General features: G+C 30.5%; 1 protein-coding gene across 17 annotated transcripts in view; it reads right to left on the reverse strand.

Moving 5' to 3' along the window:
* Nf1 (neurofibromin 1) overlaps positions 1–12029 on the reverse strand; it is a 39759-nt gene that overhangs the window by 11736 nt on the left and 15994 nt on the right. For 12 of the 17 annotated variants that reach the window (XM_076315464.1, XM_076315465.1, XM_076315461.1 and 9 more), the window contains one exon: positions 11900–12016. In XM_076315464.1, coding sequence (XP_076171579.1) covers positions 11900–12016 — 117 coding nt within the window. Of the gene's footprint in view, positions 1–8361; positions 8680–10313; positions 10695–10769; positions 10987–11734; positions 11796–11899; positions 12017–12029 lie in introns of those variants that run through there. The other 5 variants (XM_076315473.1, XM_076315474.1, XM_076315468.1 and 2 more) reach the window with 5 other exon arrangements.

The raw sequence follows: 12029 nt of genomic DNA on the forward strand, positions 1-12029 counted from the left end.
GCATGCCACAACGAATTTCATCTTGTAATAAAATTTACATTTTTTTTCCTCACAAGAGTGCTATCAATAAGTTGGTAAGGTTTTCTCAATGAAAATATGTTAAGTCCAAATATATTTCTATTCGAATTCTTATTTTTATTATGTGTAATATGGAATACTTTTGAATTCTTCAATTACACGATTTTTCGACCAGAATCATGTTTAGACTCAGTTTCATCCGAAAAATCTCGCCAATCCATTGATAATACTATTAAGATCCTGTTGTTATATCTCGCTCGTTGTCAGTGTCACATACAGAGACGGGCAAAATGTTCGAATAAAACAAACAATTGTATAACGATTTATTCGTGGCGTTTATTCGATTGAACAATTAAATTTTTTAACCAATTCTAAAAATAAATTCTTAACCCGTCTTCGAATTTAAGATGGCTGACAAATCCGCTTTTTGGTCTTGAAACTTAGAATTTCTGTAATTACTTTAATGTATAAAATTACTAAATTTCAGTAAAAATTAAAGGCAAAACGCAAGGAAAGAGCTTGTTAACAGAGAAAACGAAAGGAATATAGACGGAAAATATAAAAATAAATGACTAATATCATTATAGTAAATAAATACACAGAATAAATTAAAGTGTACTGAACAGGTAAATACAACGACAAATGAAGTACTATGCAGAAGTTGTAGTACAATCGCAGGAATACTCCCCGAGAATTAGTCGAAAATGTAGAATATTTTGTATGTATTAATTTTTTAACTTAAAAATTGCTGAAAGTGACCTCTTCATTGTATGCACAATTGTGCTCGAGACATATTATTGATGTATGGATTATCAATAACATTTGTTGAGCTTTTACCTACTAAAACGCTTTACATATGTTTTACTTGCTTTTAAGGTTTAACCTTCCATTTTCTTGAAATTTGCCTATTGCGAGGTTGTATACACATAAATAAACGTAACCATATACACGCATGCAAACAAACAAACATAATTACTGCATAAAATGTCGTTTGAGAAATTGTGCTATAACCAAATATGTAGTTACACGTATATTCGGCAAATGTGTAACACTACTTTTCTAGAAAACACAGTTTCGAAAAGAAAATATTTTACTCTACACGTTCGACTTATTTTGCTGCGAGGAACCAATACTTTTACGATTGCACCACAATTTCGACTATTTCGGCGAAAATTGATTCGGTAATATTTGGATTATCAATTAGATATAAATATTGCACATTACATAGAATGACTGTCTCTGATTTTAGAGGCTTCAATGTGTTATCAAAACTTTTTACATAAACTAATATTTCCAAATAATTTAGTGCCCTGAAAAACCTTTATATACACGTTTACAAGCTTCAGCTCACTCTTTAATGGTCGCTATTTATACCGTGACAAAATTATACGATCACTTTGTCAAATAACAGTGTTATTAAGTAATTCGTAATAAATAACAGTAAAAACATTAATTTAATCATTAATTGGTAATATTTTGTTTTTAATAATATTATAAATGCAAAAGGAATTACATTTTTCATTTCGTCAATGGACTCTAGCGGTATGTTGTACCCGTATTTACGCAAACAACAAACAGTATTAGTCTATAAATTCTCTAACGGATTACAGTCAAGTGAAGAAACAGGATGTGCAATATGGTAGCGATTAAACCGAACTTCGATGACGTTCCTTCTGTGTATGGCTGTATTGATTTGTTGGTACACAAGAAATATTTGACAACAATGCATTATAAATAACATCAAATAGTCTAAACTTAATAAACTATAATTTTGAAAAAATCCAAATTCAAGCCATGTGAAACTTAGTGTACGGTATAAAGCAAATCGTGAGGGAATTAAATCGATTCCATGGATTTGGTTTCAATTTTTTGTATGATACCGAAGCTTACGGTAAAAATAAAAGTTCTGACGGACCTCTTAAACCTTCGCCAAGGGACAAGCGCAAAATGATTCGAAAAGCATTGAACCACTTGATGTTATTTATGATGTATTTTTGTCGAATTACTCTTACGTATCAATAAGACAATGCAGCCATGTACAAAAGCACAGCCATCAAAGTTGGTTTAATCGTCACCATATCGAATTATTGTCTGTTACTCGTTCGACTGTAACCCAGTTGAGAACTTGAAAATTATACTGACACAGTGAAAAATGTAATTTCTGCTGACTAACAGAATCTTTAGCCCGTATTTTATCCTTGCCTTACCACTTAGGCAAAGTGGCAAGGCACGAAGGATCGCATTTATGATGTTATTAAAAACAAAGAATTAATTGATTATAAACCTAATATTGTTATGAATTATTTAATAAAATTGTTACTTGTCGAAGTGGTTATATAAATTTAATGAATTTCACGAAGGATCGCATTTATGATGTTGTTAAAAATAAAGAATGAATTGATTATAAAACTAATATTGTTATGAATTATTTAATAAAATTGTCACTTGTCGAAGTGGTTATATAAATAATTTTATCACGATATATAAATCGACTTTTACTAATAACAACGATTAAAGAGCGAACTGGAATTTATAAACACGTATACAAAGGTTTCTTTTTTTACTTGAAAATATTGTTTTATAGAAAAAGGTTCAAAAACGTATTGAAATCTTCAAAAAAGTCGGTGGTCAACTGTCGGTGGACAAGTGAAGATTGATGCAATGGTAATCCTGAGTTCAATACTTTTTCCCGTATAATTATAACATAAAACGACAAGTAAGTAAGATCTCTGAATGTTTCATCTTCTTTCACAAGATGTGTTCGTTGTCGAGCGAAGATTGTTTTCAAAATTCATTTTCTCTTTCGAAAAACAATATGTCAAATGTTACAAGTAGAAACGCTGAGAATAATAACGATACCGATAACAGTGATAGTAGTTACATGGAATTTAAAGATAAATGTGAAGTAAAAAGTTGAAGACCTATTGATACAGAAATGTGAGATGCACCTGAAAAACAAGAAGAATCAGATTGGGGAAATGATGCATCAATCTTCGAAAACATTACTCCAACCGCTCGTACACAACTAGAAGTATTTTATATGAGAACACCTCGGAAGTCATTACTTTCTTTCAATCTTCACAGGGGAGCTTTTCGAAATTATTGAAAAAGAAACAAACTTATTCGCATTGCAAGAACGTGAAAGATGACATGAAAAAAGGGGTCGTGAAAACGTTTACGTGTACGTAATTGGAATCCCACTACAAAAGAAGAAATACACTCATTACCGGAAGTGCAACATTACCGGTCTAGTGACCTCTTGATCGGAGTCCTAGTCGTTTCGGAGCTAATAACAAATACGAAATTTAAAAAATTGACGGCATAAATATGTACTGCAATGATAATACAAGAACAATGGCAAGAGGAAAGGCTTCCTATGATCGTTTGCATAAATTACTAAACCAATAATCGACACTTCGAACAAACGTCTCAAGAAGATCTATACTCCTTCAAACACGGTGACTGTTGATGAAAGTATAGTACCATTCAAGGGTCATTCATCAATGAAGTAGTATATGCAACTGCGAACTATAAAATGTGACTACAAAGTATAGTACCTAACCGACTCGCAAACAGGATTTGTGAGTCATTTCTAAATTTATATTGAACAAAATGATGATAATAACACTTCGTTCTCTTGGGCAAGATCATTGTTTTAAGTTTCTGCGAAACATACAAACATACAAACATACAAACATACAAACATACAAACATACAAACATACAAACATACAAATATACAAACATACAAGAAGAATAGTGTCGACTAATGGAGTCTGTACACTGTAGATACAGTTCGGACAAATAGAAAAGGTTTGTCTAATATATTTGAAAAAACAAAATAAGATACAACGGAAAAAGTTTACGTTCCAGACCAAGGTATGCATCGTTATGATAAAGTGACAAGGCAGTAAACTAGAAGCGTCACTATCCGTGTAGTACAGTCGCAAAGATGTGATCAGAGTAAAAAGGAAAAATAAAAACGAACGATCTTCAATGATTTCTTGTCTGTAACAGTAGATAGATTAGATCAAAGACGGGAGAGATATGCGATAGTAAGACTTTCTCTGACATGGTGGCACAGACTTCTATACTTTTGTATCGATCTTGTCATTGTAAACTGTATTTAAGGTGGAATAAAGGTGGAAAATATGACTAAATATTATAGTTGGTGCAGCAATTCACTCTTGATCACAAGATCGATCAAAGGACACGATCAGCCTTTCTTGTAAGAAATAAACCTGGGATTGACGGGATGCCTAATGACTTTCGATATCAATAAATTGGGAAGAATATGCCATTATAAGATACGAGAAGGACATGCAGTCAATACAGTACAAAGAAAGATGTGGACTATCATAATATGTGGTCATTGCAACTCTTGTGTACTAATCTTGTGTTTTAAGAAGTTTCACATTTCAATAATGTTAATTCCTATGGAAATACAAATAAACATGTTTGCTATTAAATTTTATTTAATCCAAAATCCGTTCATAGCACTCAAGGTCTAGTAGAACAAATATTAGCTTGTCTGGAAATTAATTGCGGTTTTCCGATGAGTAACATTTAAAGCGCATGTTTACCATATGCTCAGAATTCATGTTTATTATGCTATATACTATTTGAAAGTGTAGATGTTACTCTATAATAAACATGTTATATTTTTGTTCCCTGCCTTCATTTGTTTATAAACCAAAACCGTAAGTACGGAGAATGATTCGTACAATATTTTTATATCAGAAACTACTCGTAAAATTAATTGTGCGTTTGGTGAAGGAACAACTACTGAACGTACAGCACAGAATTGGTTCGAAAAATTTCGTAACGGTGATGAAAATCTCAAAAAAAAACAAGGAAGGACGAGTCGTTCTTCCATAATTGATAATGACATTTTGAAAAAATTAATACACTCGGGTTTCACTTTATACAAAACAACAACAAGAGTTTGAACTCAATTATTTGGACAATAGCTTGTAAAACAATGTTTAGTAGAAGAAATATAGTTGACATTGCAGTATACACAGCTGCTAACATTTTTAACGATAAGCACAATATCTGAAGAAAATAGCAAAAAGGCTCGACAATTCCTTAGAAAAATTCAAAAAGAGAAAGTCGACAGTTTTCGTAAGTCAGAAAGAATACCGTATGGACCTGGAATAGTCGACTGAAGGTAAAATTTTAAAAAGTCTTCTGTATCAGAGAAAAGATATATCTTGAAGTTTGTTTTACGTTTTTCTCAAAACTACATTTTTCAATTTGGCCGCCACGAAATCTCCGGTACTACACATCCGATTTACCTCAAATTTTATAGAGACATTCTGCACAGTGTATGCTACAATATAGCACACGACGTTTTTGATATGTCAATTATTTAATTCCTTATAAACGTGTAAAGTTGCTTTGATGTTGTCGGTTTCTTAAAGAAAAGTATACATCTTTTTAAGAAAGCAATGGACACATTTTGTCCGTATATCAACACATGAAAGCTACTATATAATATTTATCCACCAGTAATTATATAACCAATGCTTTCCTAGCATATTGTAAAAAAACAGCAAAAATTATTGTCCTGTATTAGATATAACTAATATATACTAGTAATATGTTAAACTAAGCCAATGTTAAAACTATGCCAATGTGGCTTTGGCTGCCGCGTGTTTTTCATTATCTCTCTCTATCTCGTTACCTTCTTTGTCACTCAGTTCACATGGCTGTAACTGCCGCGACAAATAGAGGACTAGAATTGAATGTGTGCGTGAGAATAGCTGTACCCCATCCACTTTTTTTGCATTCCTGCCACAGGACTTCAATTCAACGGTAAGGAATACTGACTGTCGCCAAGTCTTTTAATCTAGCTCATACCAACGGTACATAACATGATCAGAAGTGACAACAGTTAGAGTAGTATATCACAAATTAATATCAAGAAGACAAAAGTAAACCTCGAAGTTATAGAATTGTAACGTCATAAAGGATCACAAACGTGTTTGGGTGCATAAAAATTGATTATCTGCAGCTGAAGGAAGGCTGTGTATTTTAATAACAGTAATATAATATAAAAAAATATGTATGATAACATATTAAACCTTATGGTTTGTATTTAAATGTGGAATACAAATGAAGTAAATGTACTCACACTTTTGATCGGTAATACACTCACGTCGATATTTATGATAACACCTTCAATTTTTAAGCATTCTTACATATCTCTGTTGTGTATCTCTTTTTTGTTTGAAATTTGGCGTTTGCCTTTTGTCGTTTATTGTTTCCCCTACTTCAATAATGCATCAGTATCGAAGGAGAAACCGGACTGTTAATATTACTCTAGATTTTTCGATTAAAAGTGTAATTCTTGGATTGTTATACTAGTAATATTATGTTGTCGGAAAGTAAGTCGATATATATTCAATTTTATTTTTTAATTAAAATATTCGGTTTGTAGTTAGTTATTTGTATGTTTTTATATTTAAAGAAATTTAAATGATATATTTTGTGTTTATATTTTATATTATAACAGTCAATTTCTCATAAAATGCCAAAAGTAAGAGAATTGAGTGCAACAGAACGAGTACAAATTTATAATCATCGAGCAAATGGCGAATCTTTGAAAAAAAATTGCTGTAGACTTCAACATTTCATGACAAGATGTACGAAAGATATTTCAAGAAATAAATATTATCGGAAGACCAGAAAATTTAGCTAGAACTGGAAGAAAGAAGAAGACAACCATTCGTCAAGACAAACGAATAGTTCAAGAAGTTAAAAAAAATCAATTGTTCAGCACCAGAGAATTAAAATAAAATTTGTATGCCCATTAGAATTACGCAAATAAAATCTCGTATAAAAGAAGGCAATTTGCATGGCCGTATATCACGAAAAAGGCTATATACTTCGAAAGTGAATGTTGTAAAGCGTTTAAGATTTGCTCAGGAATATTATAAAAAGCCAATTTCATTCTAGGAAATAATTATTTGGAGTGATGAATCGAAATTTGAAATGAAGTCGAGTAAAAGAAGACAATATGTATGGAGAAAAGTAGGAGATGCGTTCAAACCAACTCTTGTGACTCCAACCGTGAAACACAGAGGTTCCTCCATTATGACATGGAGCTGTTTTAATAACAATTGATTTACAAATTTGGCAATAATCGAAGAGAAACTGACCGGCTCTAACAAAGCGCATCACTTAATGTAAATCGCAAAATATTTGACACGTATTTCTTTTATCTGCTTTATTTATATCAAGGGGGTGAAATGAACCCTCAAAAATACTTAGGGGAGAAAAATACATTTCCCTTAATATTTCGAAAATGATAAGACCTAGAAAAAAGTTACTTAAACAAAAATTGCATGGTTTCGAATAATGAATTTAAGTTTCTAATCAGTTTTGCAAAATATTAATTTGTTTGAACAATATGTTAACAAATTTTCGCTTTTTATACTTTTTTTTATACAATTCGCTGTTTCGCATCTTTAAAAATTTGCCGATATAAACTATAGACCACTACGAAAAATTCGATAGCGTTGGTACAATGAAATCAGCTTTAATGCGGAACGTGAATTTTTGGAGCGTACGTGAACAGTTGTAAAAATATAGCTGTTTATATTATGAATACGTATTGTTAATTAGTTCTTTTACAAACGTACAACACAACAGTCACTTTATAGCATTATACCTTTCATTTCAAGACAGTTTGAATGCCACAGCCAATAAAGTTAGCACTTTTCTGAATTAGCACAATTGTAGAAATAAAACAAATGTAAGGAATATTTAACGATAGGTATACAAAGTTTTCAGATAGTTGTATTTTCCAGTGTAGTTTCGATCACACGGTTATAAAAATCTTCCCTACCTTCTCAATCAGAAGCAACAACGCGGACCGTTTCTACCTCTGACGACAAGTTTTGGCAACCAAGAACTAATTAACGTGTCCATAATATAGACAGCTATATTTCTTACAACTGTTCACATACGCTCCAAAAATTCACGTTCCGCATTAAAGCTGATTTCATTGTACCACTGCTATCTTTTATTGAAAGAATCAAACCAAAATGTTCAAATATACGCATTTTTCGTAGTGGTCTATAGTTTATATTGGCAAATTTTTAAAGATGCGAAACAACGAATTGTGCAAAAAAAGTATAAAAAGTGAAAATTTGTTAACATATTGTTTAAACAAATTAATATTTTGCATAACTGTTTTGAAATTTAAATTCATTATTCAAAAGCATTCAATTTTTGTTTAAGCAACTTTTTTCTAGGTCTCATCATTTTCGAAATATCGAGGGAAATGTATTTTTCTCCCCCAAGTATTTTTGAGGGTTCATTTTACCTCCTTGATATGGATAAAGCAGATAAAAGAAATACGTGTCAAATATTTTTCTAAGAACTATATTATATGTAAGTTTCATTAAAATCGATGATTTACACTTAAGTCCCTTGTAAATATGTTGAATTATTACAAGAGAATTTATTTTCTTCAATGCATAAATATGAAAGATATAGGTCGTTTGTCTTCCAACAACACAACGACCCAAAGCACACCTTGCAAAAGAATTGTTTGAAACCAACAATATAAATTTGCTTCCATGGCTATCTCAAAGTCCCAATCTGAACCTGATCGAGTATTTATGGAAGGAATTACATCGTTAAATATCTGTAACTAAAAGATACACAAAATCAAAATTTATAGAAGCATTGAAGACAAAATGGGATGAATTATGCTTCACCACGCTGAAAAAATTAATTAGAAGTATGCCATGTCGCCTTTTAGAAGTAATAAGAGCCAAAGGATATCAAACTTGATACTAACAATGTGACAATAATGTAAGATGTGCTTTAAATTATTGTACAATGTCAACATACTTTCCATCTTCACTTATATTAAAAATTTTGCTTTTTAACATAATTTTGTATACGTATAGGAATTAGTTTGCATTTCATGTATTTTCTTCTTTTTGTTAAACTTCAATAAATATATCTACACAATAAATAAGCTCTTACACTTATGTCATTAACTTCATTTTTGATCATTCATAATAGAACCTTACTTGTCAACATAGATACTAACATGAGTGTTTATATTTACAGGGTATTCCATTTAAGTTGGCACAATGAAATATTTTATAGACAACTAATTTAAAAAAAAAGGTGGAATATATCTTCCATGATTTTGAGTAACTTGTTTTTTTTTTCTTTTTTTTTTTAATTATAAACCTGTATTTTTTATTTTAGAATTCTATTTTACGTAAAAGTATGTACAATTTTTGTCTGAAATATTTTTTTGTAAAACCTCTATTTTTTAAAATATTTAGAAAAACAACTACAAAATTGTTACAGTTGTAAATTAATTCAATAAATTTCTTACATTATATAATACACACCATTATAAATCATTGACTTCATTGAGTAATCATATAAAAGAAAAAGAATTAAGAATGGGAAGAATATGTGTGTGTGTGTGTGTGTGTGCATAGAGAGAGAGAGAGAGAGAGAGAGAGAGAGAGAGAGAGAGAGAGAGAGAGAGAGAGAGAGAGAGAGAGAGAGCTGCTAACTATACAAACTTTAACTCATATCCTTGGTGTTAGGAGTCGGAAACGTTATCGCTGTGTCAAATTCTTATGTAATAGTTCTTTTTATATATGTACCTTAAAATATCATCTACACAAAAAGTATAAAAACTTTAGACATAATTTTCTTAAAAAAGTATTGAATTATAGTACCTAAGCGTTACTGAGTTATTATTCATTCTATTCATTAACTGTATACAAAATTTGAATCAAATCAATGACCCACCTTATTAATCTTGTGAATACTCTTTGTAAGTCCAAAAAAGGAGTTACTTAAACAACCCATTGAAATCTACAAGTTGAAGTTTAAATCATTAAAAAATCGTATTTTCAGTTTTGGTCTTTTCAACTTGAATAATACAAATATTCTGTCTAGTTTACAACTTTAAAGTAAATGTACATCTGCCGCCTGTTCTTTTTCAATTCTTTAAATAGAGCCTTATGTTTATAAGGAGTCCCACATTGTCAAGGTTTTAGTAAATGCGTGTGTATGTGTTTATTACACAATAAGAGCCCTACTCGCGTATGCCTAAAATCAGTTCTGTTTATTTATATTTTTTATTTTAACATGTATAAAAACCCCGTGGAAATAATAGAATATACATTTAATTTCGTCGCGTAATTTTTGCAGAAAATAAAAATTTATAATATGGTGTGCTATGTGATAACAATATTTATAACCAATTATTTAATGTATAAAGTGATACATATAAATTAATCGATTGTTTTAATTCCAAAATTTAAAGAAATGTAAAAGTGTTTAAACAAAAATATTCTATTCAGCAGAGAACACCTTATGACTGTTATATGTAAATAAAACAAGGATGTCTGAAAGTGAACTTCATTTTTTAAATAGAATATTCATTTTTGATAACAAAATACAGTAAAATAATATGTTTTAAGAATAGAAGTATTATACAAGGTGATTCTCTTGTCAATGAGCTTAAAGATAGTGCCACCACTTAAACACCCCAGCAATAATCCCGTATCTGTTTATTGCGATAATGTAACTGATGTCCCTGTTGCATCATCAGCTGGTAGACGACGACGATTATTGCTTCAGAGACTGGTGTATTTGTAATATCTGTGAACAAAAATGAGACTCACACTGGATTATCGCTGAGATGTTTAAGCGGCAGCATTATCTTTGAATCCACTGAAAAAAGAATCATCCTGTATCTACCTTGATACTATATCGGTTGCATATGTAACTTCTATGTCTTCCTTGAATAAAGAATGTTGAACCATTGAAACAACTATGACATCATTTGTAAGTTGAGAGTTAAATGTTTATCAACATTGCAAAGATATTACATATAATTATCACGTAATAAAGTAGAGTCTTTGTGTTGCTGAAAGATTATTTTATGTCAGTCTACACTTCCTTCAATTCCATCCTCCTATATGAAACAAACTATCTAAGTCAATGGTCCTAATTGTTATAATTTCGTGTTTCACACTAAGACTAAACTGCTTTCATGTCTATAAGTTTATTGACTCAAAAGTTATATTAAATTTATTGAAAACATACAAGGTGTTATATTCCATTGAACTGGCACAACAACTGGTGTTGTATATTCATGAAAATGATCGGCTTCATATTGTTAAAGCTAATATTTTTCTAGCAGCATTTACAATTTATTTACACTTAAAGCAGTGAGTCATGATATGTAATATACGGAGAATGAAAGACATTTCTTGGCTATATTATACTAGACAGTGTCAACAATGGCTAATAGATTAATGTATTGTCCGATTATACAGATAATAATCTATATAATAAATACAACACTAAGTCCAGCCATTACTGAGACCACGATACTTTCCAATGGAGAACATTCATTCTCCATGGAATACATTAGATTCAAAGGATTCTCTCCATACTACCATAAATGCACAAAAAATGCATAAACAGAATCATTTAAATCAAATGTATCTACATACATACATGCGACGTATCTATTGTATTAATATATATTTAAAAATTTTATTTTTAAAATTTATTATACCAAATTCTGTCATTAAAATACTGGATATTTCTTCTTCTGGAATTTTTATAAATATTTTAATTTTTTGTTTCTCCATTTACAAAATTATCGTTTCCACTATAAAATATCTCCGTCCAAATAAAACATTTTTGTCTTAACAGTTTTGTTGCATTTCTTTGAATTTTGAAAACAACTCAATTGATTACTTTATATGAATCATTCTGTGTAGGTATGGTAAAAACGTTGTACAAACATTCAATTATTAGAAACAAATGATATGATTTTTATAAATTTATTGTAGTAATATTTAAGAAATAAAACGTACCTGATGCGTTGAATACTGTTTTTGTTGTCTAGCTTGAGTAAGCGCAGATTGATCAAGTAGATCCCACGATTTTTGACGGCGATTAGTCGGATTACTAGACGTTGCATTAGATGTATCCTGTACAATATAG

The sequence above is a fragment of the Ptiloglossa arizonensis genome, chromosome 7, assembly GCF_051014685.1.
Source record: "Ptiloglossa arizonensis isolate GNS036 chromosome 7, iyPtiAriz1_principal, whole genome shotgun sequence".
Classification (NCBI taxonomy): Eukaryota; Metazoa; Arthropoda; class Insecta; order Hymenoptera; family Colletidae; genus Ptiloglossa; species Ptiloglossa arizonensis.